The sequence below is a fragment of the Anser cygnoides genome, chromosome 1, assembly GCF_040182565.1.
Source record: "Anser cygnoides isolate HZ-2024a breed goose chromosome 1, Taihu_goose_T2T_genome, whole genome shotgun sequence".
NCBI classification, from domain to species: Eukaryota; Metazoa; Chordata; class Aves; order Anseriformes; family Anatidae; genus Anser; species Anser cygnoides.
The window spans coordinates 120,420,535-120,439,233 of NC_089873.1; the positions used below are offsets into that span (position 1 = coordinate 120,420,535).

Below are 18,699 nucleotides of genomic sequence, written 5' to 3' on the forward strand. Positions count from 1 at the left end.
GCTGTATTAGCCCTCTATCTTGAAAACAAGATTTAGCCTTCCCACACTTTAACTGACCTAAGGGCTTGTACAATTACATTAACAGTTTTACTACCAATTATTTATGAACAAGGATATGTGCCCTCATGCTTATTTCTATCCTAAAACTACCCTTCATTTTCTGTATACTCAATATTTAATAATCATTATGTCTCTTCAACTGCCCTTTGTGTGATCTAAACTCATGCAGCCCGTAACTAGGTAGCCCAGTCTCACTGATCATTTAAGTAATCAAGTGAATATTCAAAAACTTACAAACGAAAGCATTTGCTGTTAAACAACTTCCAGAACAGTCGCTATTGTAAGCCTTTTTAATAGCTCCCTGCTCAGGAAAAGAATTGTAGTGAGTTAAAAAAAAAAAAAAAGTGATGAGAAACTGTACTGAATTTAGAGAATAACAATATATATTTTTACTGTATTTTAAAACATTAAATCATAATTATTAGATTTTTCATAATTCAGACTTTCCTCAACTTTGGGGTTTCCTGAAGACTTACCAACCATAATGTTGGATCATAGAATAAAGTTAAATCATAGAATAAAATAGTTTTAGCTGAAGCAGACCTACAAAGACCGAGTCCAACTGTCAGAGTATTTCGGGGCTGACCCAAAGTTAAAACATATCATTAAGGGCCTTATCCAAATGCCTCAAACACGGACAAGCATGGGGCATCAACCACCTCACTAGGCAGCAGGTTCCAACATTTGACCACTCTCACAGTAAGAAAGCTTTTCCTAATGTCTAGTCTGAACCTCCCCTGATGTACCTTTGCCCCATTCCTATGCAACCTGTCACTTAGATACCAAGGAGAAAAGATGAGCACCTCCCTCTCCATTTCCTCTAATCACAACATTGTGGAGATCAACGAGGTTACCCCATAACCTCCTTTTCTCCAAGCTTATCAAACCCAGTGTCCTTAGCCTCTCCTCACAGGACATGCCTTCCAGCCCTTTTAACAGTTTTGTTGTCCTCCCCTGGACACAGTCAAGTATCTTAACATTTAAGTTGTTTAAGATGTTGAGCCCAGAACTACACAGAACACTCTAGGTGGGGCTGCACCTACACAGAGTGACCAGCACCATCCAGTAATGGTCCAGTATTTTCCTTAGACCTCCTCTTGATATTAACATACTTTTAAAAAGCTTTGCTTGTTATCTGAAACATCACTGGATAGCTTTAACTCTAGTTGAGTTTTGGTCTTTGTTTTTTTCTGTAAATGCAAACTGCAGCTCTGTAATCTTCCTGTGCGACCTTAGAGAGATCGTATGTTTTTTTTCACTGCTTGAGTTCCAAAAGGAAGTCCCCGTTCAGCCAAGCTGGTCTCCCACCTGGCTTACTTGACTTATGATACACCGGAATTGCTTGCTCCTGTGCTTTTATAAGGTGGTTCTTGAAAAGTAATCAGCTCTTGTGGACGCTTAAGCCCTTAAAAGCAGATTCCCATGGGATGCTGTTCTTTAAGACTTTGCATACATAGGTATTTAACCTCCTTTACTGACCACATTTGAGAAGACAATTCTCAGACACAGAATCCTGAAAAAGACCGCCACTTGGTTTCAGATTTTTCTTCAGCTTTGTCTAATACCAATCATAAGAAGCACAAGTCTTCCTCTTCTCAGTATATGACATAGAATAAGCTCCTTCCTGCTCAGAAGCAGACTAGCAGCTTAATTCTTTACCTGTGCAGCCCAAATGTTGTCAAGATCCTGCAAAGTGAGGGCTTTCTCTTTGATGACAAAACGAAGAATCTTCTCTAATTTCTCTACATACTGAGGTTGATGAAGACTATCTCTCAACACAATCGATAAAATATTATTCTGCTGGATCCATTCCTGAATATAAAAAGAAAGTAGTGCCATCTCAAATTACTGAAGTGCTATCAATAATATTTAAGCAAATAAAAAAAAATACATCAGACTGTTAAGGACTGTTTTTATATACAATATTCTAACTGGGAGAAGCCAGAAAGATTGAGAACAAGAGGAAGGTATTTTGTCTTTACTTTCCTCTTTTAAAAATATCAGTGTTTTAAATAATCCAATGTGCCAGTCATTGTGATACCTTAAGGAAAATATTTTTTCCTGGCATATTAAAATCATGAACTCTAAGCATAAAAAAAGTTCAGACAAACTCAAACAAAAAGCCGATGAGAAGAACAGTTAAGTCTTCTATTCAAGGAACGAACCTTTTCTAATTCAAAATCATTAAATATCAAAACCATTTTAAGACACTTCTAGTTTTACTGGTATGCCCTACAGTATAGGGCACAAGAAGAGCATAAGCAAAAACTGATGTGTAAAAAGGTTAATTATTTATGTATTTCCACTTGCATTTTTTTTATGCTTCTAATTGAATTAGAGGCAAATATTCAAGCAGTATTTAAGTATATACAACTTTTTTCAGTGGTGTCATTGACTGAAAATAGCTTCATACACTTATTTTTTTGTTCCAACTGAAACAAAGCAGTGTGCACTTTGAGCATCACAAAAGAAAAACATATACAGCAAACTGTCCAATGCAGTGTCCGTGATCACAGACTTAAAACGTTCAATCTAGTCTTGCAAAATACATAAACCTATATATTTTCATTTAAAAACAGAGGTCTTGTCTGAGATGCCAAACTATAAAGAGTGCATAAGAAAAGAGAGCTATTTCTCCCTATTGCTTGAAAAGGTCAAACTTAGCAACAACTTCATTTTGCCAGCAGTCCTGCAGATTATAAACCATTAGCTAGTTACAATGCTGAGGCAGAATAGTGCAAAAACAACAAAATTAAGTTCTGCAAAGATCAAGAGAAAAGAGCAAAATTGCTTTAACTTTATATATGCTCACGTTATTTGTTAGTCACATATGCTTTCAAGCGTAGAACAGTATCCAAAGTTTGTGAATGTTAAATAAAATCACAAAATGTGATGTCTAGAACTTTCTGTACCGAAGAATACAGATGAACATTTTACTTTTCTACACACTTCTGCTTCTGAATGGTGGAAAGCAGTGTAATCATTCGGAATTCTCATTAGAAGAAAATAATTTGAAGTATAAAAAGTGGACTACACCCTCATTTAAACGAACATTCAATTTTTAGGTACTGTGTCACTTACGTTTCAAATAAATAACACCTGTTTCATCTATTTTTTTTTTCCTTTTTAAACCCTATATAAAAAACGTGCTATTTGAGGATCCCTTTTTAGAGCATGTTTTTAGCAGCACTGAAAATATTTCTTAATGGAAGCTTTGAAACAAATATAGCAATTTTTCCCTGAAAGATTACTATTAAAATGACATTACTATGATGTAATACCTACTGTTTACAACATTATATATGAAAACGAGTACTGTGCAGGATACATCGTATATACCTCCTTCTACAATTTAAGTGATAAGAAGGAAGACAACCTATTGAATGAATTATGATGAAGAGGAGAACTTACTGCCATTCTTTCAGCTGTAAGCCATTCTTCCTCTTCAGGATTACCATGCCGATGGGTATAATACGACACACTGGTTATTACTTTGTTAACTTCATTTAGTGCGTTCATTTTACCATTGAAAGAAGAAATTTGTAACAACCTGTAAGAGAAATTAAATGTAAGAAGTGTGAAATAAATATTGATGGATCATATCATATTAGGAATAGCATCTTACCTAAGTATCATTTTTAACCTAAATATTTCTAAGTTTTTTACAGTTTCTTCTTGTCCTGGAACTCTTGAAGCTAAGTTCTTTAGAGATTTGATTATCATTGACAGAGCATCGTTTTTGGCTTCATTCTTTGCTTCTTTTTTCAGTTCATCATCTGTTAAATTTTCTAAAAATTGTGGAACCATTTCTATAATTGGAAGGAAATATTTCTTCACTGTATGTAATGTTAGAAATTCATAACATTGTCCAAATGGCCTAAATAGAAAGAAAAAAAGTGAACAAAGTGTCATAACCCATAGTTGTGTAATATTAAGACAGTAAGGAGCAATTTGTTCTAGAAATTTAAGTCTATTTACAAGCACATGAAACATTGAAGTTAAAGGCAACTAGTTAAGAAACGTGGCAATGGGAGTGCTTCAACAAAAGACTAAGTTTCGTACTAACTCCATATTCTATTAAACATATTTGGAAAACTTGAACTATGTAAAATATTCTTTAAAAACTTACTTAATGAGAGCTGCAATTATCTGAACATTCAATGCTGATCCACTCATGAAGCGATCGTGCAAGATCTGAAATCCATTTAATGTGCCAAACTTGTTGATAAGATCTACTAGCCAACCCTGAAATATAATAATCAGTTATTATCTGACTTTTACAAATAATGATCTAGAAGTACTTTTAAGTACCTATCGCTAACAAAATTACTTAAAAAAACTATTTACAGAATAAACTATTAAAAGGTAACAATTATCAGGGAATGAGCCTATATAGTTTAAATATTCAGTTTTATGGAAATGCTTAGGAATAGACAACTCTTTTTCCCATTATCATGGCAAACAGATACTGTATGTTAGATATTCAAGGAAATTTATCAAATAGATAAGAATTTAAATGCCTGTACTTCGGGCTTGGCTGCTAAATTTCTACGGAAAACAGGATGATTCTGATACTCTTTTCTGGTCCTGGATGTGATAATGCTGCATAAAAATGCAGCAAGAACACAAAATAACATTCTTACAAACAAGGATAGCAATGCAAGGAAGTCCAAGGACACAGAGTTCTTTATCTTCTGTTCTCACATATCAATAGCTACCAGTTCTACTAAAAAAAAAAAAGCAACAAAAATTTAATTCATGTATCTCCTGAGTTTATACCAATACCAGTGGGCAAACAACGCTGAAAAATTCAGACCTGAGAACTGAAACAAATTACCGATCTGAACTGCCAGTTGGAAAAAAAAATCCCTAGTTCCCATCTTCTGGAACTGCAAGAAAAGGGAGGGCAAATTCCTATGTTATCACATAATCCCCTCCTTAAAATGTGTCACCAACAAAATCTCATTGAATGAGAAGTTAAATCCATCACCTGGCAAATACAAGCAAGCACATTAACACAGTAGGAATAGCATTCCAATAGAGTTGTGCCAGTTTACCACAGAAACCCAACTCAGTTTCATTGTGGACCAAAGACTGAAAGAGTCAGAAGAGCGAGCATGTATTAAATCATGATTGATCGAAGAGTGAAAAGCAGCAAAACATTTTATAGATATACAAAAATCAAGTACAACCACCCCCCGAAACAACTCTCTATTGCTATTGGGTAGCTAGGTAACAGTACGTAATAAAATAAGCGTTTCAATATTCAGGTCTGAAAAAGCTGATACCTTTGGTGATCGTGGGTCAGGAGGACGGGCATAAAGTTCATCTTCAGCAAGCTGTACTCCTGCAGGAACTGTTTCAGAGGGACGTGTACCATTGTATAGATGGAATTTGCAGTGAGGATTTAAGGCCATGGCAAGAAGTTCAAGAAGGGGAAACCAATCCTGGGACAGCTTGGCCACACAGAGTTCAACTAGTCGATGAGTGTTGTTAATAATACATCTCTATTAAGAAAACAAACAAACAAACAATATGGCAGGTGACTACTCCAACACGAACTATAGACTCTGAACCATTTGCACCTAGCATGCAGAGTTGCACAGGAGTTTTACAATGCTGCACTTACAACTTTGTACTTCCTCCAATAAAGGGTTTAAACAAACTTATATCTGCAGCTAAAAAAATAGTTTGGGAAAAAGACCCAAATATTTTTGGTTATTTGAAACACAATTCAACACTGAACTATTGCCTTTTCCTTCTTTCACCCATCTCTCTCACAGATTTCTATTTGCTTATCAAGATCTTCACAGTTTCTCATTTGGCACGTGCCCAGCTGTCCAAGAGGCAGCTTTTAATATTCAAGTAGCTGCTACTAACATTCAGAATTTACAAGGCTGATGAAAGTTTTTATTAAAAAATGAAGTTTTCATACCACGCACATAAAAATAAGCAGGTCTCTATACATCTGACCAAAGACAGTCTCGCGAACAAGAACTGCCCTACTGAACATTCAAAGTTCAGTTCCTGTCCATTATCATCTCGTGTTTTATTTCCTTCCAAAAACACCAGAGGCGCTAAGATGAAATAATGATGAAAGAAGGGTGATTTTTCCTCCCAAGAGCCACGTATATGAGAACGTTTCCATTTCCCTCTTGTGATGATTTCTGACATTCAGTCTCTAAAGTCTCCTCAGTCACAAATGCAGTCTCCATTCTCATTTAAATTACTATGTTTTTCAGAAACAACTTAAAACAAACAAAACCACTTACATGGATTTCAAACTTCCAGCCACTCACTGCCTCATCAGTAAGGATTTTTGTGAAAGATATTGTTAACCCATCTCGAAAAAATCGCTGGCATGCTTCACTTTTGACATCAAGGCCTATTTTAAAAGAAAAAAAAAAAAGAAAACCAGCCACAACTATTACATATGTAATTTCATTAGTTGTTACACAAACTTTTAAATACTGGAAGTAGTGACTTAGACATCAAGGGTTTGGTGTTCAAAGTTCCAGAGTTATTTTTTAAAGAGATACTTTGTATGAAGCCAAACTTATGTAAGACTGAATGGACAAAATAAATGGTGGATTAATGTTCAAGTAAAGACACCTGAACAACTGCACTCCTCTAGCTTATTTTTCAATTATTTTGAAAACATGATAGTTTTTTTGCCATGCTTGTAAAACTGAAGGTATAGTAGCAAAATAGGTACAGTCTTTATTTTTCACTCTTCCAGTACACCTGCATTTCACAAAACTACAAAATGGTTGAGGTGGGAAGGGAGCTCTGGAAGTCACCAGTCCTGCCCCCACCCCCCCCAATTCATTAATGAGACCTCCTGACAGTCAGTTCCCTGGCTTTTGAAGGCCTGATTTGGTTTATCAAATTGAATTTCTCATAGTCACGAACAACTGTACAATAGAGGTTCCTTTCAAAAGTGATCACATAACATCTGTCCTCCATGGTATTATTACACCATAAAGACTTTTACAAACTCTCACAACAAGGCTTGGCAGTCTATATGTTTACAGGGGGTGCAGCTCTCAAGCAGCTTCAGTAAAGCAAGAATCTTTGGAAAGCCCCTGTTACACCTTGAGAACTACACCAGCATTCCCTCTTTTATCACTACCAGAGGTACATGATATATACTGTGTAGCCAAGTATCAAAAATTCTACCTTAGCTTCCCCTCTAGCTCAGTCTGGGTGCCTGACATCTGCACATTATAAAGTAAAGGCTACAAAGCACAATAACAAAATGACAAAAGAGAGCAAGAGAGATAGACACTGCCTAAAACTTCTGCATTGGTAGTAAACAAAGGACTTTAACTCCCCAAGAGTGTAAAGATGACAACTTCAGCCTATATACGAAGAAGAGGACAATAGAAGGCATCCAAACCCACTCAACTTGACCTAGAGGAAATGCTCCTTTCAAATTTAACAATGAACTTAATTCTCAAATACAAATTTAAAGCATGCCCTCAAGTGATTTTTATGTTCCTCTGAGTACCAGTAAACTGCACTAAAATCTCTCTAAAACTTCGAAGTACTTCTAGCACCACCTCCTCCCACAATGGTTGGCCAGCTTCAGACAGCAAGACTTTTCAAATGAAGTTTAGGAACACCAAAACAGATTTTGTTTCAAAATGCATCGTCCTTTCTGTGTTTCACTGAACTTGGGAAGAAAGGAAAGATGGAGAACCTTAAAAGGTGCCTGTATAACTAACTTCTAGATATATAATGACCTTCTACCTTCTCCCACGATGCTCTGTATTTCTGAAACAACATATGCTACTCATGGAAGGAGCCAAGACTGGGTATCTACAAAGACAGGAGAATCATCAAAAGCAGGGTACAGGAAGACAGCAGGGTGGGAGAGGAAGCAGCAGCAATCCAAAGGCAGTGAGAAGAGAAGCAGCAGTTATATTAGCCACCTGGTATCTACTGCTTGAATCAGATTCAATATCAGTAACTCTTAGGTAAGACCACAAGCAGCCCTTTTTCGCTCATTTTCCAAATTCTAAGGGTAGAGAATGAGAAAGACAAGACAGAACTGCATGCATGCAGCTCTGAGCTGCATATTCAGAGAAGGGTTGTGGAAATGGATTATGCAATGAGAAAAAAAGTAAACATGAATTAAAAAGGCGATGTGCAACATACAGTAAATGCAAGCTGCCATTACGGGGATTGGAAAAGGAAAAGGTGGAGCACCAAAGCCCCAAGCAGAATCACCCACCTCCTCTCTAGGGCTCTGGATTTCATAACTTTGCAGCTGGAACCCCAAAACCTGAGCTGGCTCCATGCCTTGTTATGACACTGGGCCTGTGAAGCGCCCCCCTAAACCTGAAGCCTTGGGCAGTACAGCACAGAAACTTTTCAGTGGCTTGGCAAGGGCTGGCTCAGACACTGCAGAACAGAAGGTGACCTGGAGCTGGTAAGCCTTGAGGAACACACACTTGCCCACGGATGCAGTAGTTACACATGGCACTCGGATTCTGGCACTTCCAAGAACTCTTAATTACCTGAAGTATTTAAGTTCTTCTATACCCAGATACCACATTGACCTTGCTGTAATTCATTTCACTGAATTAGTTCTATCCCAACAAACTTAGCTAAGAAATTTCTGAACATGAAGCAACAAATATCTGCTGTCCTTGCTTTAAGAAAGATGGCTGAAAATATACAGTTCAAGAAAACGCAGAAAATAATTTCAGTAATGAACTCAAGGGTAGTCCCACAGAAATGCAAATGACAATCCAGAAAGAGATGATCTTTAGAAAAAGCTTTTTTTTTTTCCCTTCATAGGTTCTAGGGCCTGCCCCTCTACTCTTCACCCTCTGTAAGCCTTTGCAATTCATTAAAGCCAAAGATTTGGGATAAAAATTGAAGGCTTAAGTTATGTGGTGAAATCTCATTTCAGTTTCAATAAGCTACAAATTGTTAAGTTGCATTGCACCTTGCTTGTGCGTGTTGTACAGAGAAGTTTTGGCAGCATGTTAAAAACCGAATGTAAACATTATGAAGAACAAAATCCACAACAAAGACAGCAGTAGAGAGTCAATGAGATTTTAAAAGAAAGAATGAAGAATATTCTAGCCTACAAAAAAACTAACAAGAACCATTTTTTCCCTTATAAATTTATAGCATCCAAATCATTATGACATTTATTTCTGGAGCAAGGCGCATTATTCAAAACACTTTGCAAGTATTCCAGAATTATGTGAAAATAAACATCAGTCTTGCTGTTCAATGCTGTTTTTCAAATAGAAACTCCAGACTATCACTTGATAGTCTTATGGTTTGCTTAATGAAGAATAACCCATTGATGTCTACACATAAAAAGATAATCTTCCATAAATAAACGCATCTGCCAGGAATAATGCAAGTCACAGTCTAGACAGGATTCATACTACTCTGTCAAATTTGCTCCTCGCACTTGAACATAACAACGATGAAATTTTATTCTTAATAAATACTTTCAATTCTGATAAGTTCCTTTCATTTTAGTTCCTGAAACAATTTAAAGAGGATGCAAACATCACCCTAAAGACAGGGTCACAATGAAAGAAATTACTCCAGAGTCACTCCAGAAAGTCAATGCCGATGGCCACTGGCAACATCAGGAATAAAAGCTACTTAAGAACTCTAACCACCAGAAAAAGGTGCTTGATTAAAAAAATAAAATCAGTGGGCTCTAATGAGTTACAGATCACAATAAAAATGTATGTGGTTTAGCAGGTGATTAATTTTCAATTTCTGCTTTCAGTTCTTTTGAAACAGAACTCCTCAGGTTAAAAAAAAAAAAACGTTCATAGATAGGTAGCAAGATGTCCAATTTCTGATCTTACTGAGATAGCAAAACACATTTTCAAGTTAAGAAATTTACATAATAATTGCTTTTATTACTTCTGGAAACAGACAGTGTCAGCCAAGTTCTGAACTAGAAAAGCAGTGTCTGTTACAGCAAGTGAGCAACCTACCATATGCCTTGAGAACTGAAACGTGTTTTAAAAAGAAAGTGCCATCTTCGCCACTGTATAACTTCAAGTATCAGGGGAAAAATAAAATCTGTGATGTAACCAACACTGTAACAGTTAAAGAGCAACTATTTCTAACAGCCTTCATGGAATGACCACACAAAGGAATTTAGAGGGCAAGAAGAACAATAGTTACACAGCAATGCAGAAGCACTTTTCAAAATTGGACACTGACTTAATAAAATCATACTGCATAAAGTGTATGCTTAGATTTCCACTGTTTTTCACAGCTTCAAGAGGAAAGAAACAGATGACCAGGAACTTTCAGCTATGTATGATGCTTTTGTGAAGTACTATGATGTTAAGAGTAGCCAAGAATCTCATTCTGCTCATATTACTTCATTGCATTGCACTGACATGTTTTTATGTTTTTTTGTTGTTGTTGTTTTGTTTTCATGACTTAACAGCTCGCAATACATACATCTCCTCTCTCATAAATCACAAGCAAAAAAAATTGTAAGGCACTGGTAAAGGGTGCATTTTCTTTCTGTAAGTTGCCATTTCTTTTGTTCCTGAACAGGTGCGATCTCTTAAAAATTCTACACTCTCCTTAAAATCCCTGCCAGATCTCACTACATGCAATGAAAGCCAATTCCAAATGCAACTCCAGCTGATAAATCAGTGTTAGCAACAGTGTATAATTAACTTATTTTGGATCACCTGGGTGCAGCCTATCTTTTGTTTCTCCAGAGAGAACTCCAAAGCAAAAAAAGAGATAGAAAATGAATCAGGATAACCAAGAATTTCATGACCACAGCCAGCTTTTTATTCTTGAAACTGCCTAAGAATAACCTTTATCATCATAGAAATGAAGTCATCCTGGTCTAGCTATGTCAGAGTAAGGAACAAGCACTTTGTATGTCACTATATTTAAAACACGACTGGCTGGTAAGTATAGATACCCAAGAAAAGTATTTTTATCTGACTTGAGGTATTACACAAACACTGGAGCTACAAATATTGTCCAGAACAAGAGTCCAAAACAACTTTCCAGAAACACAACTTTCCACAACATGGGTCAAATTTGTCAGTTTAGCAAATATATACACAATCCTGACAGGGAACCATCCTAATTCCAAGTAAGCTAGCTACAGCAAGCAGTATGGTAGAATTACTACTAAGTCATGCTAATATTCTAACTTTTCCTCTAATATTCTCAAAAGCATGTATATGCCAAAGTTGAACAAAAATGCATGGCAAGATGTCTGGAAAGCTAGATAAGAAACTTGGTTTTAGAAACAAAAAAAAAATCTTTGAGTTTTAGTATCTGTTATGAAGACCAAACCCAGTAGGTCTGATATCTAACCGAATACAGAAAACAGGTAGGACAGGAATGACAAGATTTTTATTGCTGTCAGCTTCTTCAACCTCGCTACTCATACTGCATGAAGTACCTAATTTCTACCTACACTGATGTCTTTTTTTTTTTTTTTTTTTTTAAAGTTTCTGATTTATGAGGGTTCTGCATACCACTCACACCAGGGCTGTAATGGTAATAATTAAGAACTTTTAAGCCTCCACCAGGAGCTCAAAAGAACTCTCACAAGCAAAGATTTTGAGTGGTCCAATAATCATTCATTGTTTTTTCAGCTTACCTTTTTTACTCAGGTCAATAGCAGCTTCTAGAAGAACTTCTAATTCCCCTTTCGGCAATACAGGAACAACCCATCGAGGCCTATATTCAAAAGGCAAAATAAAACAAACCCACATAATTCAATTGTTCTCCTTAAAAATCAGGAATCCTCAATCCTTTGTAAAGCTTGTAATATAGGGTAAAAATAAGCATTTTTAAAAGCCCTGATGAAGACTCTACTTTTCAAAAAAATACTGACCCTCTCTTTATAGCTCTAATCCAATACAATAAGGAAATTCAAGAAATCCAGTTAAACAAAAATGCACAAATCCTACTTCTGCTGTCAAGATAGTTGCACAAGTAATCTGCACACACTGGAAAAAAAAAAGCATGAAGTATGAAAGTACCTGTTGATCATGTCATCCAACTTTGCCAGGTCTGTGTGTGGAAATGCAGGCTCCTCATCTTCAAGCTGGGGTGGAGCATCTCCTTGTCCCTGCTCATCAGGCGGGGTAGCTGGGGAGTTCTCATTGGAAGAATCAGGTGAAGACGTCTAAAATTGATGTAGAAAACACTTTTTAAGTACCATCTGTACTTCTGTGCCACTTATTTGCCTTTTTGCTTCACATTACATTTCAAAGAATCACTTGAACTATACGCCTATTATCATACAGTATAATAAAATAATTTGATTTTAGATCTATTAACAAAAAATAATAGAAAGCATACAGCATGTTTATTGTTTTATCTTAATGTTTTAAGAATTTATGTACTTTCCTATAGAGGATTTTTTTTTTTGAGACTTACTTTCAGTCACCCATCTAGAAGATGAAAACAGACTACATGGATGCTCTGTTTTTACATATCTTCTGAAGAAAATATGAATAATTTAGGTAGAAAACCTTCAGCAACAGCACAGAAGGATCATGAAAACATTTTCTGAAAACGTTTAAAATGAATACTACTGCAGCTGACTAATAACCAACCTCCAAGCACACAATTAGTTAAGCCCATTTTGATGGGCTGTGCAAACTACAATTTATTTTGTAGATGCACATTTATTTGTGCACAGAAACGGTATGGATTGTCAACAAATTGAAAATAAAGGTTCAGATCAGAAGAGCAAGATCAGAAGACAAATGAGGACCAAAAAGACCAAAACCTCAAGATTTTTTTTTTAAACACGTTATACTGGATTTGGCTGGCATGGAGTTAATTTTCTTCACAGCAGACCACATGGTGCTGGGTTTTGGATGTGCAACCACAACAGCATTGATAACACACCAATGTTTTAGATATTGCTGAACACTGCTTACAGCGTCAAGGCCTTCTCCATATTCACTCTGTCCCCACAGTGGGCAGCTTGTGAGTGAACAAGAGGCTGGGAGGGGACACAGCTGGGACAGCTGACCTGAAGTGACCAAAGAGATATTCCATACCATACAGCGTCATGTTTGGCAATAAGACTGAGGGCAGTTTTCCCCCCAGGGGAGCAACAGGCTGGGGACTAGCTGGGCATCCGTTGACTGGTGGTGTGTGACGGCTTTTGCATCACTTCCTGCTCCTCCACCCCTTTACTTATTAAAACTGTCTTCATCACAACCTGCAAATTCTCTCACTTTCCCCTTGCAATTCTCTCTCCCATTCCACTTAGATGGAGAGAGCAAGCAACTGGGTTGCTATTAAACAAACATCACCTTCATAGTGCATTAAATGAAAAGGTGTGGCTTTTCTTTTAACCAGGTTTGGTCACAATGTTTAAATGCATCTTTTTTTTTTTTCCCTGACAAAAAAAAAAAGAATCATCACATTATCATGTAGCGTATCTGAAAGTTTTTAATTTTCTTTTGAAAGCAGGATACCATGTTCAAAAAAAAAAACCCCAACACTATGTGGTTCAGGTAGTCAAGTACAATGTGTTCTCCTGCGTGCCTGACAGGACGAGGGGGAATAAAGTTGCGACAGTACACCGAAAGGGTTATTAAGCATTGGAATGGGCACAGACTTTAGACGTTTAGATGTAGAGCTTAGTGATATGGTTTAGTGGAGTACTTAGTGTTAAGTCGGAGGTTGGACTCGATGATCTTGAGGTCTCTTCCAACCTAGAAATCTGTGATACTGTGATACTGTAACACAGGCTTAGATGATGCTGATAATAAAGAGATACCTATGCCCATAAGCTCTTTTATCCAAAAAGTGCTTTTGCAGAACTGAAGTCACAGAGTAGCTTTACCAGTCTGTGGCAGACACACAACAATGCAGTTCTGAGCAATCTTCCAATATAATTCCAAGAACACTTATTTTTCAAAATAAATACGCTTGAAAAAGCTATGCCACTGCCTGAGAAGGGAGCATTTTTTGCATGCTCCCTAACAGTACCTAATGTGCCAATAGCACTGCCTTCATCCCTGAAATTTCTTGTGTACTTCCGTAAAGAAAAAAAGAATAGCTAATTTAACTAGACATCTCTAGGACTATACAAACTCACAGTTCAAATAAGTCATAAATGCCATTTGTAAAGAAACGACTCATTTATTGCTAGATAACTTGATAGTAACATACCTGATTCTGTTGGAGGGGAGGCTGGGACTGTCCATCAGGAGCCTGGCCCTGGCTATCATTGCCTCCTACCGGAGAGCCACGAGTCGTGGCTGTCATACTCGACACAGGGCAGATCTTTGCAATTTTGTCTGCTTAAGTAGTTGTTGTGAGAGAAGAAATTATAGTCCACTTATTAAAGTTGAAGTACCAGCATATGCTTGCCTTAAAAAGCTCCAACTCAAGAACATGCCATCTTGCAGAGACCATTGCATAACCTGAAAAAAAAAGATGATATTCTATATTGCTACATGCATAAAAGAAATATACTGCTATAAAGGATCTTTTATTTTAGACTTAGTATTTCTTTTTACTGAGTACAACTGACATCGAAAGGTAACAGTTGAAATATTTAACATACTTTAACACTCTAAGCAAAAATTATACTGATAATTACTGTTACACCACTGAGAAACTGACACACATCCAAACACATGCAGCTGTTTACTCTGACACAATCGTGCTTAAACTGCTACAGTAGATTTTCAATTTGAATTCAAGGTGCTGATCTAGGCCCACAAAGAAGTGTACCTCATGACCTGATTAAGAGCATAAACCAGCACATTTGTCATCTTTTCCAATATTCTCTTCCCAACAGTGTCCAACTGCAGATGTCTGAGGGGAGTTAGGGGAGATTGTTTCTACCTCAGTTAAGACTAACAGAGAGTCTGCAGCTAAACTTCTGTAAGCACGCCAGTATTCATTCTGGGCATCTGACCTGTATTCCCTTCTTCCAGCACTTGCCTATGGAAACCTGGATCTGTTGACTTTTCAAGCCCACTACAAAGCTCATCTCACCCCCACCAAGTATTTTAGGAGATTATACGAAACCAGGGACATCAGATTTACTTACTGATGTTGTAATAATGATATACCAACAATTCAATAATTGCTACATATTTAAACTTCATTATTTATCATGTAAATAAAAAAGTTTTATTTTACACCTATTATTTTATTTTAGACTCAGTATTTAATTTACTATATAGTAATTTAACAAAAATAAAAGTACTAAGTTACACAAACAATTACACACTCTACCACAGGGCACTATATAACCATGTTATCTTCCAGACCAAGTCAGGCTTCTAACTGCTACAGAAACTAACAAGAGTACTCAAAAGTTAAAAAAAAAATAAAAAAATAAAAACGTAGGGTGGTAGAAAGAATTCTGTAAGCTTTCAGTAAGAGTGATTTGGTGCTACTAAGCTCCTGATTCACAGCATCACAGGATGCGTGAGGCTGGCAGGGACCCCTGGAGGCCACCCGCTCCAAGCCCTGCCCAAGCAGGGCCACCCAGTGCAGGCTGCCCAGGCCCAGGCGGCTTTTGGAGATCCCCAAGGAGGAGACCCCACAGCTCTCTGGGCAGCCTGTGCCAGGGCTCCTCACCGCACAGCACAGAAGGGCTGCCTGGGGCTCAGAGGGAGCCTCCTGGGCTCCAGTTTGTGCCCACTGCCTCTGGTCCTGGTGCTGGGCACCGCTGAAAAGGGCCTGGCTCTATCCTCTTTGCACCCTCCCTTCAGGTATTGAAGCTTGGTTGCAGATATTCAGAAAAGAGCTTCAACATGAGCCAGCAGCGTGCCCTGGCAAGTCAAGAGGGCAAACCAAGTTTTGGGGTGCACTAAACACAGCACAGGTGGCTGGTCAAAAGAGGCCAGGAATAGAGATTCTCCATCTCTAGTGTTGGTGTGGCCTCACTAGCCTCACTATGAATATTACATGCAGTTCTGGGCTCCACTATAATAAAAAGGATGTTAAGGTCCTTGACAGCATCCAAAGGAGAGCAGCAAAGTTGTCAAAAGGCTGGAAGGCATGTCCTGTGAAGAGAGGCTGAGAACACTTGGGTTGCCCAGTCTGGAGAAGAGGAGGCCAAGAGAGACCTCATTGCTCTCTGCAACCTCCTGAGGAGGGAAGTGAACAGAAGAGAGGCACCGGTCTCTTTGCATGGTAACCAACAAGAGGACGTGCAGGAATGGCACAAAGCTGCACCAGGGGACGTTCAGAGCGGACATCAGTAAAGATTTCTTTACTGTGAGGGTGGTCAAACATTGCAACAGGCTGCCTGGTGAGGTGGTTGATGCCCCATGCCTGTTCACATTTGAGGCATGTGGATGAGGCCCCTGCTGGTAAGTTTTAACTTTGGGTCAGCCAGTTGGACTTGAAGATCTTGGTAGGTCTCTTCCAACTGAACTATTCTATTCTATTCAGGTTAACAAGTTAAAGTTTCTGCTGTAACACTATGCATATTAGTAATTGTTTTATTACAACATCTCATGCCAATTCCTTTTCAATGCTGTTGCTGTCTTTCTCTAAGACACTTTAAAATTCTTCCCTAAATTGTGCCAATTTGCAAGGCCGGTTACAAATACAGTGAAAATTTGGATCATATATAATACTCCTCCTCCACCCAGCCCCCGATCTTATTATCACCAACAAATTTAGAAAACTCTAGTATTGCCACTAAACTAATGCTTGCATCTGAACAAAACTGTGTCCTTGGAATACAGTCAATTGTAATCCATCCCCACCCTTCAGGACTTACATTTACAGAATTTACTAAGCCTGCTAAAATCTAGAGCAAAAGGCATTACCAACTCAAGTTTTCTTCAGGATGAAACTGACTTTTAAAATGCAACTTTAAAAACTAACTTGCTTTAATTGGTGTTCTTTTTTTAAGTGCCCTCCTCCGAGTATTTTTCTTCCGATGAAGTTTAGAAAGATTGCTAGGTAGAAAATATCAGCATGACTAAGTTTCCGACCATGTGAATACACGCTGTACCACAGTTCAGTGCACTCAGTTCCCCTGCGTTACCTGACTGAGGCTTCCAAGTGTCTGCATAAACCAATGAAATCAAACTTCTGCCAACTTACATTGTATTTTTCAACAGCCCTAAGCCAACTCTATGACCACAATAAACACCTCTCTCCTTCCTCAACAGGTCTGGTCTGCAATTTGGCCACACAAAAACTTGCGCTGGCACACTGACTGAGGTAGCAAAGAGGCCGGGAGAAAAGGGTGGAATCCTGGTCCAGGTTGCCCCTAAACTGCAGAAGGAAGTGACCTCTGACACCTGGGATTCCCCTACAACTTGCGTGACATGCGAGCTGCTTCCGTCTCATCTCCTTCTGATTCTAATTCTTTTGCTCAACTCATCCTCAAGGGAACCACTGCAGAGTATGAGAAGAAACAAACACTGATTATTTTTCAGTTTCTGTAATTACCTGAACTGGCACACTGCAAAACCACAGAATACTCACCCTAGTGCTAAGCCAGGACAAACCTGCAGCTCTCCCGTTACACTGACCTTACAGCAAGCATGGATTTACACTCAGATTTTGCCTCTGTGCTTTGTTGAAAAGTCTGGGCAAAGCATTCTTGTAAATTCATTTCTGCCCAAGGCACATGATGTAATTTAACTAGGAGACAGAAAAAAACGAGTGCTGCATTGACCAACTTATTCACAGTCTTGCAAATTCACAGATTAAAACAAGATCTGTGTAGTAAAAATACCCAGAATTCTGTAGACACTAGTAAATACAGAACATTTACAAAAATGACTTTCTGATGTGTCTTCTTCCTTCTATTTAGTGACTTTACACACTAATCATGATAGTTTATGCATACTACTGATATTATATTCCCATTCTTCACAGAAGCGTATTTCAGGACCCTCAGAGAAGTTCACCCGGTTTGGCCACATCAGAATACTTAAGACAAGGACAACTGTGAGGGTTGTCCACTTCCCTCTCCTCTTCCCCCCAATATTTTCTAGATGTACTCAGAGATACAAAAGCTGCTGCAGAGCTTGAAGTTACTAACTAAAACCCCTGCACCTCCGATAAACAGTCTGATTGCTTCTTACAGTATCCACACATTTTAAATTTCAAAGATATCCTTGTTGAGGTATTTTCCTTCTAATTACAAAAGAAAACATGTTTTTGTAAGCACAAATCATTATCAATTTAGGTATTTTAAACAGTAGTAGAAGGGAGTCATTTACCACTCCTGCTTTTAGCCGCCAATTTAGCCATTTATGATGTAGAGAAAGCATCGAACTGCACACCCTCACAGAACACAGTACTGCTTTAATCTCTGCATTACGTTTTATTAATTACAATTCCGTAGAACCGATTAACCGTGAAATTCTGAATTCCAATCATTTCTTTAATTCAGATTATTCAATTTCAAACGTTAAAGAGTTAAAACTCACCAAGGCATATAGTTTGGCTCAGCCCGAGATTAACCTTTACACCTAGTTATAATTAACCTGTCCATATTCACATGTAAACTGATTCAGTGGCATCCCATTTTGAGCACACACGTAGCCCAACAGAAACAATTCTAACTGCCTGTATTCAGCTGAATCCTGTGGAGACTTTGCGTTAGTTTTTGCCTCATTTCTACTATATTTGATCTAGGATTCAACATAC

At 37.9% G+C, this 18,699-nt stretch overlaps 1 protein-coding gene across 2 annotated transcripts in view; it reads right to left on the minus strand.

Moving 5' to 3' along the window:
- USP9X (ubiquitin specific peptidase 9 X-linked) overlaps positions 1 to 18,699 on the minus strand; it is a 101,936-nt gene that overhangs the window by 61,624 nt on the left and 21,613 nt on the right. For both annotated transcript variants that reach the window (XM_066980093.1, XM_066980086.1), the window contains exons 2-10: positions 14,233 to 14,486; positions 12,078 to 12,223; positions 11,693 to 11,772; positions 6,333 to 6,445; positions 5,349 to 5,567; positions 4,190 to 4,305; positions 3,686 to 3,937; positions 3,472 to 3,610; positions 1,720 to 1,872 (exon numbers count right to left, since the gene is read on the minus strand). In XM_066980093.1, the coding sequence (XP_066836194.1) occupies positions 1,720 to 1,872; positions 3,472 to 3,610; positions 3,686 to 3,937; positions 4,190 to 4,305; positions 5,349 to 5,567; positions 6,333 to 6,445; positions 11,693 to 11,772; positions 12,078 to 12,223; positions 14,233 to 14,328 (1,314 nt within the window). In that variant the 5' untranslated portion in view covers positions 14,329 to 14,486. The remainder of the gene's footprint in view (positions 1 to 1,719; positions 1,873 to 3,471; positions 3,611 to 3,685; positions 3,938 to 4,189; positions 4,306 to 5,348; positions 5,568 to 6,332; positions 6,446 to 11,692; positions 11,773 to 12,077; positions 12,224 to 14,232; positions 14,487 to 18,699) is intronic.